General features: G+C 40.3%; 1 protein-coding gene across 1 annotated transcript in view; it reads right to left on the bottom strand.

The window, feature by feature from the left end:
- LOC140739788 (guanine nucleotide-binding protein G(q) subunit alpha) overlaps positions 1-22,822 on the bottom strand; it is a 123,398-nt gene that overhangs the window by 43,734 nt on the left and 56,842 nt on the right. Inside the window, exon 2 of the mRNA XM_073068312.1 lies at positions 1,212-1,396. Coding sequence (XP_072924413.1) covers positions 1,212-1,396 — 185 coding nt within the window. The remainder of the gene's footprint in view (positions 1-1,211; positions 1,397-22,822) is intronic.

The raw sequence follows: 22,822 nt of genomic DNA, 5'->3' as shown, positions 1-22,822 counted from the left end.
AAGTCTTGTGTAAAGTGACAATGATCCAGAAGAACACAAGGCAATCAAAATACATTGTCATGTAATATCTTCAGATCACTTTCGGGATCCAGCAATTGCAATGCAATACAAAATTACATGTTCTGTAGTTAAAAATTACAACAACAATATCAGGTGTGCATAGAAAATTAGCAGAGTAATTAAGCTTTCATTTCCAACAACTGTTGTTCTGAGACAGCTGCAAATCTGTAGGAAATATCAGCCATTATCTATAGTCACTCAACTAACTTGTCGAGTCAGAATAGTGAGCAGTCGCAAGTGCCTTGTTTCCTGGGGGAAGAGGAGATAACCATTGAGAGAAATGTTCAGATCTAATCTGCAAAGATCTGGCAACTGGAGTATAATGTAGCAAAATGTGCAACTGATGATTCTGGCAGGAAAAGAAAATTTTAAAATCCTTTGATTAAAAATTGCTAATCAAATAGTGGAATCTGGGTGGCCTATTGTGTGATTCACAAAAGGCTACTATGCTGATACAGTCAGCAATTAGAAAGCTAAAAACATTGTTTCTTGCTCAATTAATTCAATACATGTGTAGATTATAATTCCATGAAATGAGGCAAAAGTGAGATCACATCTGGGTGCATTATTACTGGACTAATAACTGGTATGGGTGGGATGTCTTATTAAGAAACGTTGGATAGACATGCTGATACGTGCTTCAATCCAAAACAGCAAGGGGGTATTTAATCCATTCATTCCATCAAGATTCCTCAATATTGTATATGGAGAGAATGTTTCCTCTGATGAAAACACCTAAAACTAGGGATCATACTTTGAAAATATTTTTCTTTAAACTGAATTTTTCCTCAGAGGATCCCGAGTCTTCGGAACTCACTTCCTCAAAGGGCATGGAAACAGTTTTTAAAAAAATTTAAAATATGGTATTAGTCGTAATGTTGATAGCTTGGAGAGAAAGGTACTGGGATGAGACAGGAATAGAGTGGAAGTTACATTCAGATCAGCCAGAATCTTCAGTGGTAGAGCAAACTCAAGTTCAGCTGATCTTAAACACACACACACTTTTTTTAAAATTGAACTACTTAAAGTAATAAAAATTGAGGTGCACTGCTCAAACTTTTATTTTAAATGGCAAGCAAAGCAACATGCTAGCAGATGTGTACTCATTATTGCAATAATAATAAAGGTTGTTTCTCTTTTTATAAAGTTACCTTGTTTTGCTCATATTTGTACTGGATTTTAAGCGTTTCCATGGCTCTGATCATTGACTGCATGGCAGTGAATATATTTTGGTAGACCAGCTTAGTAAAACCCCGTTTGTCTTCATCTGAATATCCACTTCCATGAATGATCCGCATCTGCTTGATGAATGTGCTCTTGCCGCTTTCTCCCGTACCTAGAAAGGAACAATTCCACAAGGTCAGTGGGAATTAGTGGAAGTTTAAATATTTTGTTACACCATTATTTTAAAAATACAAAGGCAAATATTAGAATGGCAAATAAAGTTATAACTGACTTTATGAAGATGCATCTATTGAGTTAACAAATACACATCATTTTTAGACTTTTCTTCATAAAGTCAATTATGCTAACATTAAAAATAACTGAACATCTTCACTCTAAAGCAGAATCTTCTAACATAAAAACATCCTTGCTAGTCCAACTAGTTAAACCTAGTAGTATGATCTGTGCACATACACACTCTTGTCCCCCAGAGGTCCAAATCCCATTGCAACCAAGGTAATTTTTTCCTCATTTACCTATATCACTTCATATTTTGGACAGAAATTGTGCATCTATTTTGAAAATAATTCTCAACAATCAAAAATTGAAAAAAATATAAGACTCCACACTTTAAGAGTAATTCAGTCTCAGTGATATTGACTGGTAATAACTTATTATAATGTTGCTATTTAGATTTGAAATGATTTGATGTAACTGAGTCAAATTTGCTTTGTATTAACACAGTGCAACCACAAGTTCATACTATTGAAATGCACCCCTAAAGTTACATTACCAACCACAAGTAGAAGATTCTAGTTAATTAGGACACATCAGGACCAGTACACTTTCACCCAATTGAGCAGCTGCCCTAATTAGCCAAAGTTTCATGGAAATTGAATTGAATTGACTTTCTTACATCCTTCACATACATGAGTGAAAATCTTTATGTTACATCTCCATCGAAATGTGCAATCATAGTAATTTATAATAAATAGAATAGTCAATGTAATTTCGAGTACACTCAAATCAGTGCGAGTTCATCAGTCTGATGGCCTGGTGGAAGAAGCTGTCCCAGAGCTCATTGGTCCTGGCTTTTATGCTGCAGTACCACTTCCTGGATGGTAGCAACTGGAATAGGTTGTGATTGGGGTGACCTGGCTCTCCAATGATCCTACAGGCCCCTTTTACACACCTGCCCTTGTAAACGTCCTGAATCATGGGAAGTTCACAACTACAGATGCGCTGGGCTGTCCACACCACTCTCTGCAGAGACCTGTGATTAATGGAGGTACAGTTCCCATACCAGGCAGTGATGCAGCCAGTCAGGATGCTCTCAAGTGTGCCCCTATAGAAAATTCTTGGGATTTGGGAGCCCATACCAAACTTCAACTGTCTGAGGTGAAAGAAGCACTGGTGTGCCTTTTTCACCACACAGCTGATGTGTACAGACAATGTGAGGTCCTCGGCGATGTGGATGCCGAGGAACTTGAAGCTGTTTACCCTCTCAACATCAAATCTGTTGATGTCAATAGGGGTCAGCCCGTCTCCATTCCTCCTGTAACCCACAACCAACTCCTTTATTTTCGTGACATTGAGGGAGAGATTGTTTTCTTGACACCACTGTGTCAGAGAGATGACTTCTTCCCTGTAAGCCACCTCATTATTGTTTGAGACAAGCCAATCAATGTAGTGTTGCCGACAAATTTAATTAGCAGTTTGGAGATGAAGGTGGTGATACAGACATGGGTATCCAGGGAGTAAAGGTGGGGACTCAGTACACAACCCTGAGGGGCTCCTGTATTAAGAGTCAGAGGGTTGGAGGTGAGGGAGCCCACTCTTACAACTTGCTGGCGATCTGACAGGAAGTCCAGGATCCAGCTGCAAAGGCAGGGTCAAGGCCGAGGACAAGGTCTCTGAGCCTCTTGTCGAGCCTGGATGAAACTTTGGTGTTGAATGCTGAACTGTAGTCCAAGAACAGCATTCTCAAATAAGCATCCTTCTTCAGATGTGTAAGGACGGTATGTAGAGTAATGGTTATTGCGTCATCCGTCAATCGGTAGGTGAAATAGTTAAAAGATAAAAATGGCAAACTACTGTTTAACTCAGTAACAAAGTGTATTTAAATGAAATTTATTTAAAAAAATTTGTTCTCATATCCTCAAAGATTTAATCAGACTGGTGATGATTGACCTGCCACTCAAAAAGCCATGACTGTCCCGAATCAGACTATGCTTCTCCAAATGTGGTAAATTTTATGTCAAGATTCTTTACAATAATTTGCCTATCATTGAAGTAAAACTAACTGGTCTATAATTCCAGGGTTATCCTCACCCCTTTCCTTGAACAAAGGAATAACATTTGCCACTCTTCAAATCATCTGGTACTTCTCCTGTGGCTAGTGAAAACACAGAGAACATTGTCAAAGGTGCAGCAATCTCTTCCCTTAGTACAAACCCCATTTCCAGAAAAGTTGGGATATTTTCCAAAATGCAATAAAAACAAAAATCTGTGATGTTAATTCACGTGAACCTTTACTTAACTGACAAAAGTACAAAGAAAAGATTTTCAATAGTTTTACTGACTAACTTAATTGCATTTTGTAAATATACACAAATTTAGAATTTGATGGCTGCAACATACTCAACAAAAGTTGGAACAGAGTTAAAATAAGATTGAAAAGTGCACAGAATATTCAAGTAACACCGGTTTGGAAGACTCCACATTAAGCAGGCTAATTGGTAGCAGATGAGGTATCATGACTGGGTATAAAAGTAGCGTCCATCAAAGGCTCAGTCTTTGCAAGCAAGGATGTGTTGTGGCTCACCCCTTTGTGCCAAAATTCGTGAGAGAATTGTCAGTCAGTTCAAAAGGAACATTTCTCAACGCAAGATTGCAGAGAATTTAGGTCTTTCAACATCTACAGTACATAATATTGTGAAAAGATTCAGAGAATTCAGAGACTTCTCACTGTGTAAAGGGCAAGGTCGGAAACTACTGTTGAATGCGTGTGATCTTCGAGCGGCACTGCCTAAGAAACCGTCATGCTACTGTGACAATTATAGCCACCTGGGCTCAGAAGTACTTTGGAAAACCATTGTCACTTAACACAGTCCGTCGCTGCATCCAGAAATGCAACTTGAAACTGAATTACGCAAGGAGGAAGCCATACATCAACTCTATGCAGAAACACCGGTGAGTTCTCTGGGCCCGAGCTCATCTCAGATGGACCGAAAGACTGTGGAACCGTGTGCTGTGGTCAGATGAGTCCACATTTCAGCTAGTTTTCGGAAAAAACGGGCGTCGAGTTCTCCGTGCCAAAGATGAAAATGACCATCCTGATTGTTATCAGCAAAAGGTGCAAAAACCAGCATCTGTTATAGTATGGGGGTGCATCAGTACCCACAGCATGGGTGAGTTGCATGTATGTGAAGGTACCATTGACTCTGAGGCGTATATTAGGATTTTAGAGAGACATATGTTGCCATCAAGGCGACGTCTCTTCCCGGGACATCCATGCTTATTTCAGCAGGACAATGCCACACCACATTCTGCACAGGCTAAAACAGCATGGTTTTGTAGACACAGAGTGCGTGTGCTTAACTGGCCTGCTGCCAGTCCAGATCTATCTCCTATTGAAAATGTATGGCACATCATGAAGAGGAGAATCAGACAATGGAGACCAGAGACTGTTGAGCAGCTGAAGTCTTATATCAAGCAAGAATGGACAAAATTTCCAATTGCAAATCTACTACAATTAGTATCCTCAGTTCCAAAATGATTAAAAAGTGTTATTAAAAGGAAAGGTGATGTAACACAATGGTAAACATGCCTCTGTCCCAACTTTTGTTGAGTGTGTTACAGCCATCAAATTCTAAATTTGTGTATATTTACAAAATACAATTAAGCTGGTCAGTAAAACTATTGAAAATCTTTTCTTTGTACTTTTGTCAGTTAAATAAAGGTTCACGTGAATTAACATATCACAGATTTTTGTTTTTATTGCATTTTGGAAAATATCCCAACTTTTCTGGAAATGGGGTTTGTAACCAGAGGTATAATCAGTCAGCTCTGGGGCTTTAATATTCTCATGGTTTTTCCAAAAGTTTCAGTGCATCATCTTTCTTAATGTCAACATGTTCTAGCATATGAGCCAGTTTTACACTGACTTCACAATCAAGGTCCCTCTCACTGGTGAATAAAGTATTCACCAAGGACTTCCCCTACCTCCTCCGACTCCAGGCGCATTTCCTCTAAACCTGATCAGTTTTACCCTCACTCTAGTCATCCTCCTATTCTTCACATGCAAAATCCCTTGAAGTTTCCTTGAATTCGATTTGCCAAGGCCTTCTTATGTATTCTAGCTTTCCCAAGTCTATTCTTAAGCTCCTTCCTAACAGTGTCTTCCATTACTTTTGCTGATGAACACAAAGATCAGAAACAACAGGATAACAAAGAGAAAGTCTGCAGATGCTGAAAATCCATGCAACACATACAAAATGCTGGACAAAGTTTGGGACATTGTAATGGTGAGAAGATTGGCAGAAGGATGGACTGTTGGAACTAAAAGCCATAACATGGCCTCTAGAAATCCTGGAATGCTAAACTGAAGCTGTTAACTTCCTCAGTTGGACCAGATTAGCAGAGTAAGAATGAAGAACCTTAACAGAAAAATGAAGGAAAAGAAAGGCACAGAGAAGAGTCCATGGCACAAGGAGGTAAAAGCAGTTGGCATCTATCCAAACCACCAGTTTCTATATGGACACAAAAGGGCAGGGAAAACTTAAGTTACTTAGTGAAGGCAAAGATATGCAGAATAAAGGAAATGGAATATATCTACAAAAGGTCTTGAAAGATTAACATTTTGAATCTCAATAAAATCTGTTTATATTCAGTGAATTGATTTGGTTATGACATGACTAATCAAGATGCTGTGAATGCAACAGGATGGCTACAGGTAGGAAAATGCTGGCTTAATCTTAAATTATGAATGATGCTATTCAAGAGTGAAATTTAAGAGGTAGGTTTCAGGACTTGCCGGTGAGTTTCACTGAGCAGGATCTTAGAGGGCAAATTGTTAGTTAATACTTGGTTGGCTAACTGACAGCAGCAAAGTTAGGGTCAAGTAGGATGGCCGCTATCAGAGTGGCTGGAGAGCTTAAGCTTTGGCTCAAAGTGGTAGAATAAATAGCATCAAACATGAGCGAGTGAGAAAGTGTGCAGTTTTTTTTAAAGCTTCAATGAAGCATCACAGGTAAGAACAAATAAGGTTTTATTTTGTTGTTCATCCTCAATCCTTGATTCAGCAGGAACACAGTTAGGGCAATGGAATGCTCCTCATGCAATAGATAGGAAGTCAGGGAACTCCAGTCTCCTTAATGATGACATCTGTGGGAAGTGCACCCAGGGGGATGAGCACGAGGATGCTAAGTCAGAAAGAGGGGAAATTGAGAGAAAAGTAAGACAGACATGAACAAGGTAATGTACAGGTTGAAGTGTGTATATTGTAATGATAGGAATATTATGGGTAAGATTATTGAAGTCAGAGCACAGATCATTACATGGATAATGATGTTGTGACCATTAACAAAGATTTTGGTGAAAGGTGAACAGGAAAGGTGCTTAATATTCCAGGGTTTCAATGTTTAAGATGGAGAAGGACTTTTTTTTTTAAAAAAGGAGGGGGTTGAGATCCTCTAATAATTAGGGACAATATCACAGCTGAGTAAAGTGGCCAGCATGATCAAAAACCCCACCACCACAGAAATATCCTCTTCCACCACACAAAATACAGAAGTTTGAAAGCATGTACTACTAGTTTCAAGGGCAGATTCTATCCTGAAACTACCCCATTACGTTCATGCATCTTATTACATACCTGCATAGCACTTTCTCTGTAGTTGCACTGTTTTGCATTCTGTTATTCTTTTACCTTGTATTACCTCAATGCACTGCATGCAATGATTTGATCTGTGTCAACAGTATGCCAAATAAGCTTTTCATTGTACCTTCATACATCTGACAATAAACCAATTTCACTATTTACCAAGAGCACATGGAGGATAGGGAGATCAGTACATAATGTGCTAAAATGCTGCAGCATTAAGATGGAGGTAAATTGGATCTCAATAAACATTAAGGTGGAAAAGTCCCCAGGATCTGAACTCATCATTAAGGTTGAAAAATGTGATGAGATTGTGGGGCCTTGATCACTATCTTTGTGTCATCTCTAGCAACAGGCTAGGATTTGGAGGACTGGCGAATAGCTAATGTTCCACTATTCATAAGAGAAATGTATAATCCTGGAAACTATAAAACCAGTAAATTTCACATCAGTATTAAGGAAGTTACTAAATAGGATGAGCAATTGGAAAGCAATCGCATAACCAGGGACAGTCATCATTGCATTGTGCAGGGCAAGGCAAGTTCTGTCTTACTAACCTGAGATTTTTTTTGAAGTAGTAACAAAGGCGATTGATGAAGATAGTCCTGTGAATGCTGCCTATATGTTTTTTAGTAAAATATTTTTGGGGGCTCATCCCAAGATGGGGGCTCATCCAAAAGATTAAGATGCATGGATTGATAATGAATTTGTTCATCAAGATTCAGAATTAGTTTACTCATAAAATAGAGATCAATGGGACTTATTCTGGCTGGAGGTCAGTGATTATCGGTCAATCTAGAGATCTGTTCTGGAAGTTCTGGTGTTTAATACATATAAATGACTTCAATAGGTGGGTTAATAAATTATGCTACCAAGACTGGTTGTGTTGTGGGTCGTATAGAAGATTGGCAAAGGATACAAGATATGGATCAGTTGCAGATATGGGTGGAGAAATAGTAAATGGACTTTAAGCCACACACAAAATGCTGGAGAAACTCAGCAGGCCAGGCAACATTTATGGAAAAAAACACAGTTGACATTTCAGGCCAAGACCATTTAGCAAGACTGGAGAATAAAGATGAGGAGTAGTGTTAAAAGGTTGGGGGGGGGGGGGGGGGAGGGAGAGAGAAACACAAGGTGATAGCTGAAAGTGGGAGGAGGGATAAAGTAAAGAGCTGGAAAATCTGTGAAAGAAATACAGAGCTGGAGAAGGGAGAATCTAACAGGAGAGGATAGAAGGCCACAGAAGAAAAAGGGGGGAAGCACCAGAGGGAGGCGATGAGCAGGCAAGGAGATAAGGTGAGAGAGGGAAAAGGGGATAGGGATTGGTGAAGAGGGTGGGGGGGGCAATACAGGCAGTTCAACAAATTGATGTTCATGCCATCAGGTTGGAGGCTACCCAGATGGAATACAAGGTGTTGTTTCTCCAACCTGAGTGTGGCCTCATTGGAACAGTAGATACAGCCAGGGATAGACATATCAGAATGGGATAGGAAGTAGAATTAAAATGGATGGCCACTGGGAGATGGAATTTAACCAAGCTAACTGAAGTGTTGCATCTTGGGAAATCAAAGGTAAAGAGACAATATGCTGTTATTGGCAAAACCTTTAAATGTTGCAGAGGGATCTTGGGACAAAGTTTATAGCTCCCTGAAAGTGGTTACACGTGTGGTAAAAGAGGAATATGACATGCTTGCCTTTTAGTCAAGGAAGTGAGCGCGAAAGTTGAAGCTTTTTAAAACTCTTCAGGCCACAACTAGAGTATTGTATTCATTTCTGGTCACCCCATGATAGGAAGGAGTGAAGACTTTGAAGAGGGTGCTGAAGTAGTTTACCAAGATGCTAAGTGGATTAGTGGGCACATGTTACAAAGAGAGATTGGTCAAACTTTGACTTTTCTCTGGAGTGGAGGAGACTATGGGGAGACTTGATAGTGATTTTCTAAGATTGAGCTGTATACAAATTAGTAGACAGCAAGTATTATTTCCCCAGGCTGACATACCTAATATCAAAGGGAATAAGATCAAAGGAGACGTGAAAGGCAAGTGGATGCCTGAGCCGGTGTAGGCGGCAAATATGAAAGGGCCATTCAAGAGGCGATTAGCAGCAAATGGAAAGATATGGACATCATGTAAGCAGAAGGGATTTGTTTAATTTGGGCATTTGATTATTAATTCAGTTCAGGATAGTATTTTGGGCTTAAGGACATGGTCCTGCACTGTACTTCGCGTAATGGACACGGGCACTCTGATGCAAATCTGCTACATTCTAACATAGAAACACAGAAAACCTACAGCACAATACAGGCCCTTCGCCCACAAAGTTGTGCTGAACATGTACCTACCTCAGAAATTACTAGGCTCGCCTATAGCCCTCTAGTTTTCTAAGCTCCATGTACCTATCCAAAAGTCTCTTAAAAGACCCTATCGTACCCACCTCCACCACTGTTGGTGAAAAAGGATTGAAAACCTGAATGGCCTACTACAGTTCACACATTCACATGAAAGCTCATCAACTGTAAAAATGCTATTCTTACAAGAACCCACGTATGCAACTAACTGCAGGCACAGAATGAACCAAATCTGTTAAAATGAATGATTGATTGCAACAAAATGTATTCTAGTAACACAGGAACTCCAAGGAAAAGCGCAAGATATCTAGGTTACCATTTGGGTAAAAATGAATTTAATGTCATGAGGTTAACGCAGTTATGCCACCAGCAAGGGATTCAATTTTTTTAAAATAGGAAACTAGTTCTATCAGCCCACAGATCTTCCTAGTTTTTTTGACTATGTATCCTTCTATGCAAGGACCCTTTCCATTCTCCATTTTAATCACAATTACTCCAATTCTCAGAAAAGTCTTACAGAATTCTAGTAGACAGAACTCTGAACTACATCTGATCAACTTTCTACACCTGTTTTCAGCTTCTCTTTCTCTAAAAAAAAGTTTAAGAACAGATTTCCCCTACTTCTCACCCTCCACCCAAACATTCTCTGTATCCAAAGAATCCAGTTTAAGATGGTGCTGGTGAATCTCAGCGAATTCAGGCTGGTGGCTAATGAAATTAAGGAGAACTAAGTACTTCGTTAATCACTTTTTCTGGCAAATGATCATTGCCAGCAATAGCCTGAAACTTCCCTTTGGTCTTGGGGGCAATTCGATGTGACAGAACCAAGGCAAAGCGGTGAACCTGTCGCCGAGAGCAAGGAAGACTGGAGGTTCGATCGATTTATGTGCCGGACCAAATCAGAAAGGTCACATAAAGGTTGAATTGAGGTGGTGGGGTCCAGACCCCAGAGCACACCGAAGCAACTGAACCTGATACTTAGATGACGACTTAAGCGCCAAGCCAAGTCATAAGGATTGGGTACATGCTGAATCGAGGTGGTGGGGTCCTGGCCTCTGAGTGTATCGGAGTGGTTGAACCCAATACTTGGATGACAATTTAGGTGCTGAGCCAGATTGAAAAGGTCTGGGTGTTGGGGCCTGAGGCAAGGGACAGGCTGGTTCAGCTTGCTGCTTCGCTGAGTCAAGGGACTGTGGATGAACTCTGAACTTCAGTTGAGAACACTATTTACTTGCATGATTTGTTTTCTCCCCCCTTTGCACAGTGGGTGGTTGATGGCCTTTTGTTTTAAAATAGGTTTTTTTGGGATTCTGCCTGTTAAGATACAAATATCAAAGTTGTACAATGTACTTTGAACCATTCACAATTTTCAACAGCTCCAACAAGATTACACTACCTGTTATTTCTCTCCTCAAGGGAACACTCCTTTCACGACATACTGATCAACATTCAGTCCCCAACGGCCCACTCCTTCTCAAGGCACTTTTCGATGCAAACCCAGGAGTTTGAATCTTTCACCCCTACCCTTCTCACCAAAGGACACAAACAACCCTTCTGCGAGAAGCACTTAAATCTAGAATTTTTTTTACTTGACAGTTCTACACACAAAACGTTGGAAGCAGTTGCACGGCACCAAGTCAAGTAGACTTGGCCCAAAATGTCAATTGTTTATTCCCTTCAATAAATGCTGTCTAACTTGCTAAGTTTCTCTAGCATTTTGTGTGTGTTGCCCAAGATTTCTAGCATCTACAGAATATCTTGTTTCCAACTGACAGCTCTAAATTTGTTGTTAAAACTTCAGCTTTCATCTCTGCAATATAGTCTCTCCAATGGAGGAACCAGAAAGAAATTAAGTAATTGCTTTACAAAACAGATCTGTTTAGTCTGTAGGAATGACCCTAAGCTTCCAGTTGCCTACAATTTGAATGTCATCTTACTCCAACCTCTGCAGTGACCTTGTACATGGTCGCAAAGCCTAACACAGACTTGATGAACACCACCCCATCCTCCATCTAGGCACAATACAATCTGGTGGAGTCAACACTGGATCCTCAAACTTTAGTTAACTTGCTCCTCCTTTCTGCCTGGAATAGATCTGGCCATTTTTAATCTGCTATCTTAACTGATTTTTGTTCAGCATTTCCTTTCTGCTAGTGTTTACTTGACCAGCTGGGCACCTCACATCCCTGCTATTCAACACCCAATAGAGACAAAGAAACAAAACCTGCCTTTAACTGCTGCACTTGCATCTTTGTTCTCACCGTGTCAGAGGTAATCACTTTGTTCCACCTAGTTTCCTTAATTCTATTAACTATAATATTTTTATTTATTTATATAAACACACACACACACACACACACACACACACACACCTCTCTGCAAAACAATTCAGCCCTCGTATTCCATTAAACCACATAGGCCATTTTCCTAAGGCTCAGTTTTGCAGTGCCCATTGAAATTAATTGGATATGACGGTGAATTAAATTCTCTTTTCAAAGACAAGTATTGTTAATAGCAAAGACCATTAAAAGAAAAATCTTACCAGTAAATCTTAGCATTTTAACAGAAACAAGAACTGCAGCACATCAAATTATTTCGCCAACATTTTTACATTGTTTGTAATCAGTACTTAATAGACACATAGCTGACTATTAAATGAAAAGGTGCCAAAGATTTTCCAACAGTGTCCAGAACTAAAAAGTAGTACCGTAGATTCCGGACTACAGAGCGCACCTGATTAAAAGCCGCTGGCTCTAATTTTAGAAATAAAATCAATTTTTTAATTGTAAAGGCCGCACCGGATTTTAGGCCGCACCGCTACTTTTAAATATACATACGTATCGGTAACACAAATTACGTTGCATATACTTTTTTACTGAACAGCACGAACAACATTCCAATATCTCCTAGCGACTGGTAAAAATATATATACTGCAGCCTACCAGGAAAAGTTATTGATCGCCTTTAACTTAAAAGCAGCGTTTTTGCTCGGGTCTGATGAGCTCGCGTAACGCGATCGGGTCTAATTGGGTCTGATGTGCTTGGGTCTGACGCACTCGGGTCTGATGAGCTCGGGTCTGACGCGCTCGGGTCTGATGAGCTCGGGTCTGACGCGCTCAGGTCTGATGAGCTCGCGTAACGCGATCGGGTCTAATCGGGTTTGACGCGCTCGCGTAATGCCCCCACCTTCCCGTATATATCCCACAAGACGCGGCGAAACCGGGTGTGACGTTATAGCATCCCGGGATGTAGTACAGAAAACAAATATAGTTAAAACACTTCTAACTTTAACTAACAAATGAATTACTAAGCGAAAATATTATAAACTAAGTAACTGCCATAAAGGCAGCACAATGCTTTTCTTCGAGTGTTTTCCATGTTGATGAGGGCGAGTACAAATGACTGATTTACAATAATTTAATTGTGAAAGTGCGCTTGATTTATCGTACAATTTCATTGGACCTCTGTGAACTACTCATCAATTTTATTGGTCTACTGTTACGAGGCAAAATGTTTACGAGGCGGCATGAAAAAAAACCATGTATTAGCCGCTCTGGATTAAAGGCCGCAGAGTTCAAAGCTGTTCAAAATGTGGGAAAAAAGTAGCGGCTTATAATCCGGAATCTACGGTATTTGATGACCCACAACAAGCCACAATAGGTCAATGGCAAATGCAATCTCAATGGCTCTTCACATGGCCTTAGATCATCTGGACAATACAAACACCTATGTCAGGATGCTGTTCATCGACTATAGCTCAGCATTTTATACCATCATTCCCACAATCCTGATTGAGAAGTTACAGAACCTGGGCTCTGTACTTCCCTCTGCAATTGGATCCTCGACTTCCTAACCGGAAGACCACAACTGTGCAGATTGGTGATAATATCTCCTCCTTGCTGATTATCAACACTGGTCCACCTTAGGGGTGTGTGCTTAGCCCATTGCTCTACTCTCTTTATATCCATGACTGTGTGGCTATGCATAGCTCAAATATCATCTATAAATATGCTAATGATACAACCATTATTGGTAGAATCTCAGATGGAGACAAGACAGTGTACAGGAGCGAGATATGCCAACTAATGGAGTGGTGTCGCAGCAACATTTCACTCAACGTCATCAAGACAGAAGAACTGATTACAGACTTCAGGAAGGGTAAGCTAACAATCCTCATAGAAGGATCAGAAGTGGAGAGAGTGAGCAGTTTCAAGTTCCTGGGTGTCAAGATCTCTGAGGACCTAACCTGGTCCCAACATAGCGATGCAGTTACAAAGAAGACAAAACAGCGACTATATTTCATTAGGAGCTTGAAGAGATTTGGTATGTCAACAAATACACTCAAAAACTTTTAGAGATGTACCGTGGAGAGCATTCTGACAGACTGCATCATTGTCTGGTGGGGGGTGGGAGCTACTGCACAGGGACAAAAGAAGCTGCAAAGGGTTGTAAATTTAGTTAGCTCCATCTTGGGTACTAGCCTACAAAGTACTCAGGACATCTTCAAGGAGCAGTGTCTCAGAAAGGCAGCGTCCATTATTAAGGACCTCCGGCACCCAGGGCATGCCCTTTTCTCACTGTTACCATCAGGTAGGAGGTACAGAAGCCTGAAGGCAAATACTCAGTGTTTCAGGAACAGCTTCTTCCCCTCTGCCATCCGTTTCCTAAAGGACAATAAACCTGTGAACACTACCTCACTTTTTTAATATACTATTATTTGTTTTTTTGCACGATTGTAATCTATTCAATATATGTATACTGTAAATTGATTTACTTATTTTTCTTCTATATAATATTTATTACTTTGGGCTGCTGTTACTAAGTTAACAAATTTCACGACACATGCTAGTGATAATAAACCCGATTCTGATTCTGACCACTCATGCTCATGAAATCTCTTTAGAAGTGTAAGCCTTCATTCTCACCAATCAAGTTTTCTGAGTAAAGCAGACAAGGTTATCTTTAAACTTAAGTTTTACACACATTTTATATAAACAACTGGTGGCATTCAAATCACAATTCCTCCAATAAACATTTCATTTTTACATAATAATTTGCATTGAGAATAGGATGAGTGGTTCAAGGAAACAAAGGTAACACTAAATTTTCCCAGACCAGAAGCCCTGAACCAACCAGACATTCTCACTCCTTGAGGGTAGATCAGTTATCCAGAAATCTACAAGTAAGCCCAGGTACGACCTATGGAAGGCCACTGACAGCAAAATGGCAATTCTGTGTAAAATTAGAGAGACAATCAGATGCATGACAGCTTGGCAGCGTTTGCATGCATTACTTTCTACAAGGCCAAATCAAACAACATAAATAGTGATGTTTCACTCCCCCAAGAGCTCAATGCATTTTATGCATGCTTTGAAAGGGAGAATAATGCTGTCTATGCAGATCCCCACAGCATCTGGCAACATAGTGACTTGCCTCAGGGTTGGGGGGGGGGGGGGGGGTGGTCAGAACATACTTCACAAGGGTGAACCTCTGCAAGGTGTCAGGCCCTGATCGTGTACCTTGCAGAGTATTGAAAGTCTGTGGCAACTAACTGGCTGTAGCGTTCAAGGACATCTTCAACCTCTCACTGCTGCAGTATGAGGTTCTCACCTGCTTCAAAAGTGCATTAGCAATTCCCGTGCCCAAGAGCAGGGTGAGCTGCCTCAATGACTATTGCCTGGCGGCACTCAGATGAACTGTATGAAATGCTCTGAGAGATTGGTTGTGGCTAGAATTAACTCCTGCCTGAACAAAGATCTAGTCCCACTACAGTTTGTCTCCGACCACAAGAGGCCTACAGCAGACAATCTCCTTGGCTCTTCACTCGACTTCAGTGCACTTCAACAACAGCAAAACTTAAGCCAGACTGCTGTTTGTTAATTACAGCTTGACATTCAACACTGTCAGCCTGATATGGATCCTCTAATGCACAGGATCACAAAAGGTTGCAGAAGAATGCAACCTCAGCCAGTCCATCAGACATAACCCTCCTCACCATCAAGGACATCCAATCAAGGGCATGCCTTCATGTTACTACCATGACGTCCATCATTAAATGCCCTCCCCATCAAGGACATCCAATCAAGGGCATGCCTTCATGTTACTACCACTGGTGAGATGCTACAGGAACCTGTAAACCAACATTCAACCCTTAAGAATAACTCCTTCCCCTGTTGACAGATTTTTGAACAGTCCATATAACTTAGTAATTTTGCAATGTACTGCTACAAAACAAATTTTGTGACATATCGGTGATAATAAATCTTTTCAGCTGGGTTCGGGAAAGTAACGTTTGCGTTAGGTGTGAACAATATTTCAGATGCTACACAATAATATTTCTAGTTCAAGATAGTGCCAAGCTGCAATGTCTATCGTGGTTGTGCTCAGACTTGGTTGTTAAAGGTTAAGCAGGAGCTGGTGGTTGGAGTGCTTTGTAATTGAAGGCCAGTGATCCCAGTGTTCATGGGCTATGGTCAGTAGGCCCCCAGAACGAGGGCTGCTAGGTGAAAAAAGGGTTTATTTTGCTGTTACTGTTCATCTGTTAAACATTATGAGCATGCTGCATTGGTGTGGAATGTGTGACAATACTTGTGGGCTGCTCCCAGCACATCCTTAAGTTGTATTGGCTGGAATATAAATGATGATTTCACTATTGATGGCATTTGTTAGTCTCGCGAAGCCATGGATCTGCGCCTGGAAAGTCTTGCTTCAGTCTGTGTTGGTAGAGCAGCATTTGTTGTGGCTGTGGAGGCCCACATGGGAGTGACAGTCTTGGCTGCAGCGACTGCACTTGAAAGTGCTGTCCTCTGGTGTTGTCTTAGTGCTGTTTTTTCGGTGAGTGCGCTTTTCTTCAGCGGCAAGCCTTAGCTTCTCTTCTCTTTTTGGACCTCTGCGTAGTTGCAGCCTCCAGGGAGAGCAATCGCTTACAATGTCCTCCCACCTCTCGACATTCATGTTCAGTGACTTCATGTCTCTCGTGCAGACATCTTTGAAATGAAGGCAAGGCCGCCCTTGTGCTCTCTTGCTGGAGGCCAGTTCCCCATACAGCAGCTCTTTTGGGATCCTCCCATCTGACATGCAGTGTACATGGCCCAGCCAGCAGAGACAGTATTGTTGGAGCAGGGTGAAAAGGCTTGGGTATCTGGGCACGGGCCAGGACCTCATCGTTGGTGACTTGGTCAGTCCACTTGACGTCCAGCATGAGTCACAAGCTGCAAAGGTGGAAGACATTGTGATGCCGCTCTTGTCTGAAGTAGAGGCTCCAGGTCTCACTGCCGTAAAGCAGTGTGCTGAGGACACAGGTCCTATAGATTGCAATCTTGGTGTGCGTCGTCAGCCTTCTGTTCTCCCAGACTCTCTGTCAGCCTGGTGAATGCTCGTCCAATCCGTCTGTTGATCTCGGGGTCTAGGGAGAGACTGTCCGTGATGGTGGAGCCAAGGTATGTAAACTCATGAACTACTTCCAGCTTGTAGTCATTGATGGTAATGGTAAGGGGGTGCTCAATTCCTTGGCCCAACACGTTGGTCTTCTTCAGGCTGATGGTCAAGCTGAAGTCCTGATAGGCTCATCAGAAGCTGTCCATGAAGCGTCGCGGTTGCTCTTCAGAATGTGTTGCGAGTGCTGCGTCGTCTGCAAACAATACGTCCCTGATGAGTACTTCACGAACCTTGGTTTCCACCCTCAGTCAGGACAGACTGAACAGCCTCCCGCCCGATCTGGTGTGGAGACAGACACCATCAGTTGACGTTCCAAAGGCGTGCTTCAGCATAACTGCGAAGAAGATGCCGAACAGGGTGGGGGCAAGCACACAGCCCCGCTTCACACCGCTGCAGATGTTGAAGGCCTCCAAAGAAGAGCTGTCAAACTTAACAACGCCTTTCATGTCTGTGTGGAATGACTGAACTATCCTGAGGAGCCTCGGGGAACAACCAATTGTGGCGAGGATTTTGAATAGGCCGTCTCTGCTTGCAAGGTCGAAGGCCTTTATGAGGTCAATGAAAACGTGGTCACTATCTGCTCCAATATAAATGTGATAAATACATGATTCAGAATCAGAATCTAAATCTGAACAAAACACTAGTTTTTAAATTATTAGAATTTTCTGTTTCCTTTTGAGACCACAAAAAATAGATACATCATTCAAATATCAATGGTTTAATGACTACAATTTTGTTTTACTTTCCTATCTGTAAATAACAATGTATATGTTCTGTGGCAAACAAACATTTTTTACCTTGGGCTGAACAAGATTATCTGACCTGAGACAAGTTCTGACCATATCAATAATACCACTCATTTCTAACTTCAAAACATCAAGTCTGCCTAGTTTATCTGCTTTTGAAACCCTTGTTTCCTGCAAACTATTTTTTGTGTAAATTTATGGTTATTCAAAAGTCTGTGATCCATTTCTCAAATTTGCATCACATCCTTTACACACCTCAGCCCTGTGCCCTACGTTGTCCATGAAAGTATGCAGCCAATTTCAAATTCTCATCTGTTTTAAATTTATATGGCTTTCAAATACTATTGCTTCACTAGACTTCATTGCCCTCTGTTCTTACAACTCTCCAAGAAACGTTCACTTCTCCAATTTTGACATAAAGAGAGTCTACAATGGTAATCATTCTACCACTGACATGTGTGCCTTCACTTGCAAAGAATTTGTAAACATGCACAGCCAGAAGGACTACTGTACTGGATTCACATCAGTTTCCTCCAGTTCCCCACTATCACAGAAATCAGTCTTCTACTATTCCATCACTCTGTGATACCAAGAAACAGTTGAGAGCACTGAACTGTGGGATCAAGCTGCAATATTGAAATTGCACAATCTAGATTTAGCTGCACCTCTAGTTGAGCTGTTGCAATACAGTTATAGCACTGTCATCAATCCAGCAACATGGAGAATTGTAGTCTGTGCCCTATTCACAAGGAATGAGACAACTCTGCTAGATCCTACCCTGTTTGCTGGCACTCAAAATGATAGAAGGTGGCTTCAATAGTGTAAATCCCCCCCTTCCCCCACCTTCTAAACCTTATGTTTCTCTCTCCCCTCACACCACCTTTTTTTAAATCTACTCCTCAGCTTTTTTTCTCCAGTCCTGCCGAAGGGTTTCAGCCCAAGATGTCGACTGTACACTTTTCCTAGATGCTGCCTGGCCTGCTGAGTTCCTCCAGCATTGTGTGTGTGTTGCTCAGATTTCCAGCATCTGCAGATTTTCTCACTTGTGAGTGTGCAATCCAGTCCCATTTCCTTTGTTCTTATGAGAACACTAATTAGCAACTTGACCCAGCTCTTCCATTTATTGATATCATGGTTCACCTCTATGCCATTTCCCAGCGCTAATCTCACAATCCCTAATGTCCAGAAATTTAACAATGGTTGTTTTTAAAGAATACTGCAGACCGCCAGTGTAGAGATTTTCAAAGGTTCAAAACCCTCCCTCAAGCAGTACTTGTTAATCAATATCCTGTTCACTGGTGAGCTGATCAGGTTTCAGAAAAACTATTCAGATACAGAAATCATAACAGCATTGGTTCAGTCGTAGATAAAAAAGCCGAACTCCATAGAATGATTGCTTTTTACATCAATAAAGTATTTGAACAAGTGTACCTCATGGGGCATTGGGGACAACACACCAATGACTCAAGTAATACAGTTTAGATAGCTGTGATTATTGGAAGTTGATCTTCTGAGCCCCAAGGAATTCATCTCAGCCATGTCCCTAGGTCCAATCAGTTTCTGGAGCTTCCTTAATGATCCTTCTTTCCTCCATTACAAGGTCAGAAAAGGAGATGCTCAATTATGAGCCTGGATTGATAAGCAGTATATAATGTTTGCACCAAAGGATCATCAATGACAGTCATAAAATAGAGCCCACCCACCTTTGCCTAACCCTCAATGAGATTGCCCTACTCATCCAAAAACACGAGATAAACACCGAGTCAGGTTGGTATTCAGTGGTGCAAGTGTTACTTCCAACAATCCCAAAGGCTTTCTATAATCTACAAGTCAAGAGCATGGTAAAATGCTTTCAACTTGTATTTGTTTTATACTGCTAAAACAACCAACAGCAGTTCAATATTCAGAACGAGAAGCCTGCTGGTTGGCACTCTAAACCAACCAAAGCAATGCTAAACCAGTATTTCTTCACCAGCAATGTACCGTGGTTGTAGTGCCTACCATTTATGAAATGCAATTCAATTTTTGGGCTACTCTAACACCACCTTAGACCCACACACTAACTATATATCATCTGTTGGGGGCCCCTAAGAGTTGCACACCATTTTGACTTGTCATCTCTTCCACAAGTTATAATCTCAAATAAAAGTTCTAATACATTTGTCAATTATGATTTCATTAATCCATATTAGTTCTGCTCAATATTATTTATTTCTTATAGTGCGTTTCCACTTCCTTAATAAATGATATTATTTTTCTTGATGTGAAATCTCTATTGTAGACACCTATTTAGCTTGCCTAAAGCATTTAGGATTTCTTATCAGGCGAACTGGTTTACAATTCCTGGTTTTCTAAATAGTGTTGTTACAGTTCCTATTTTCATGTAGATCACAAATATACTGGCAGTTCTATTCCAAATTTAATACATTTTAGAAAAGTGTCTAAATTGGAAGGAAGCAAATGCAAGTCCATTTTAAAAAAAACAGTGGGGGCAGAGAAAACGTGGTCATCACATGTCATGAGGAGGGAAAATCCTACAAATTATACTTATGTAATTGGTAAATGAGCATTTATAAAATAATAGAATTCGGCATAACTAACATGGATACACAAAAAATAAATTAAATTCAAATGTTGAGGATGCCACTAGTTCCCCTCATCTATTCAAACATTTGTACTATCATTTTCAAAAGACAATGAAGTACTACACAGGGCATAATTTAAAAAATTAGAGCACATAGTTTGCGACCAATAAACTGGTAAGGACTGAGAACAGATTAAGAGACAGAAAATAAAGAAGGAATAAATAGGTTATTTTGGAATAGTGAGGCTTGAAAAGTGGGATACTGCCAGAATTGAGGCCTGTTTTTTTTAAATTAATGATATAGACAAATAGAAAAAGGAAGCAAAAGCACTGCATTCATGTTTGTTGTTTACAAAGCTGGATATCCACATGAACTGTGAGAGGATATATCTCACAGGAAAGGTATATCTCGGGGATGTAGAATAGTTATGACAATGCAGAACAACAAAATCATGTGGAAAATGCGAGGCCATCCACTTTGCTAAAACAAAGTAGCTTTTTTTATTCTTGAGGATTGCGTATACTTGAACATGAATCAATGACACTTCATGCACAAGTATTAAAAATAATTAGAAATCCATATCAATTGTGTGACTACACTGAAGGAGGACTGGGTAACTGCAGAGATGTCTTCAGAGATAGGGGGCCTTGGTGAGACTGTACCTAGAATGCTGTGTGCATGTTGTGTGAATGTTGTCTCCCTGTCTATAGATATATTTGTAAAAGGAGCGCCGTGAGGGTTTGCAGATTAATTCATCAAGTGGTAATCTTAAACAGATTGGGTATTTACAAATTAGAACAGATCAATCTCAGTGAGCACAGATAATTACTATAGGGCTTAATGAGGTAGATACTGATTTGAAGATTTCTCAGCTGGAATGTCTGAAATCAGGAATCGATTTCCGAACAATGGGTCAGCAATTCAGGGCACACAAGACAATACTTCTTCATCAAAAACAATGAATCTTTGAAATTTTCTACCAAAGTGTGCCATGAGACTCAAATATATATATTAAAAGGTAGAGAGTGATAAAATTTTTAGATATTGGGAGGTAGTCAACAGATATGGGTTAAGTGTGGAAAAGTGGCTTTGAAGGGAAAGAAAACTCGGGCATGAGCAGGAATCAACTGCTGAATGATTTTCTCTTGCTTAGAAGATCATTTTAACTCTAACAGAGATCGACATGCATTTCCTACTAATGAAGTGCCAGCGGGAGTGGGGGGGGGGGGGCAGTATTTTAATGCTATCTGACAATAATTTAAAGTATGGACAAACTTTTTAAAGCTAACCTATTCACCTTGAACAAAGGTAAGCTATGGAATCTTCCACTTGATAACAGATCCCAAACAACAGGTCAGGTATTCAAAATTCTGATCTTACTGAACAACTATTTTACTACATTTTGGAAACACTCAGTTTAGATATTATCTATGAAAAAAGAAACAATCAAATACCTTGAAACAGGTCAAATCAGGAAAAGACAATATTTAGTTTTATGTAGCACTGGGCAGTGTTAGAATGCATACAAACAAGGAAATATTATGACATGGTAAAGCAAAGGTTGCTAGGAGAGATTACAGAAATTATCTGGTCAATGTGTTTACAGAGGTAATTGAAGATATATAAAAATGAATAAAAGCTTTGAGGTAAGTGCAATTAGACTGTGAGAATAGACTGAAATGTGTGTATTTTTGTATGTAGAATACATATTGCTTATAGAATACAAACGAGAACTCGAGATAGAATGTGTCGACGAAAGGGGAAAGGAAAACTAACATAGATGAATGGCATACTGCACAAATAACCAGTTCCAAAACAAAATAGCTTTGTTAGCTGAAATTGTAAAATTCAACATTCTGGAAAGCCTCAACACATCTATGTAAAAGATGTAGACAGATTTCTCAACTTACGTTTGGCTTCAAAATAAGTGAAGAAAGGAGTGGGGAAGGGAGTGGGGTGAAAAATTAAAAGTTGCAACAATAGAAGCCCAGAGTAGCTCCTGAAACCAAATGTGTTTGGTTTCTCCAATATATAGAGATAACATTGTGACAACAGAACACAATAGATTAGATTAAGTGTGAATTGCTGTCTCATTTTGAACCTTTGAGTTGGGAGAACTGTTTGAATCCCTAAATGATAGGAAGGAAAAGGGTTGCATGGAAGTGCATTTACACTTCTCCTGCAGTTTGTGTTCATAATGTGATCAGCTGTATATTGGAGAACCTAATGAAAATTGTGTAACAGCTTTGCAGAATATGTGGAGTCAGGGTGCTGGAGCAACTCAGAGTTCCCCTTTTGTCAGCCACATTTATTCTTCATCCAACTCCCACTTTGACCTATCTAACTGTAGTTTTCTGTACTGAGGCTCCACAGTAAGCTTGAAGGGCAGCACCTCATCCTCTATATGAAGATGTTGCAGCCTTTCAAACTCAGCATGAAAGCCTACATTTTCAGGCATCTTGTTTTCTCATTTCAGCTGCAACTGTCCATCTCAGCTTATACTGGCTCAAAATGTTTTATACAGGGTAGCAAAGTCTGATGTGCTAAGCAAATCTTAAAGCAATTCACATCTTTTCACATTCCTTTGTCTATATTTTCA

The sequence above is a fragment of the Hemitrygon akajei genome, chromosome 16, assembly GCF_048418815.1.
Source record: "Hemitrygon akajei chromosome 16, sHemAka1.3, whole genome shotgun sequence".
NCBI classification, from domain to species: domain Eukaryota; kingdom Metazoa; phylum Chordata; class Chondrichthyes; order Myliobatiformes; family Dasyatidae; genus Hemitrygon; species Hemitrygon akajei.
Note: the sequence above shows the minus strand (reverse complement) of the source record. Positions and strands in the feature narration are given on the sequence as shown.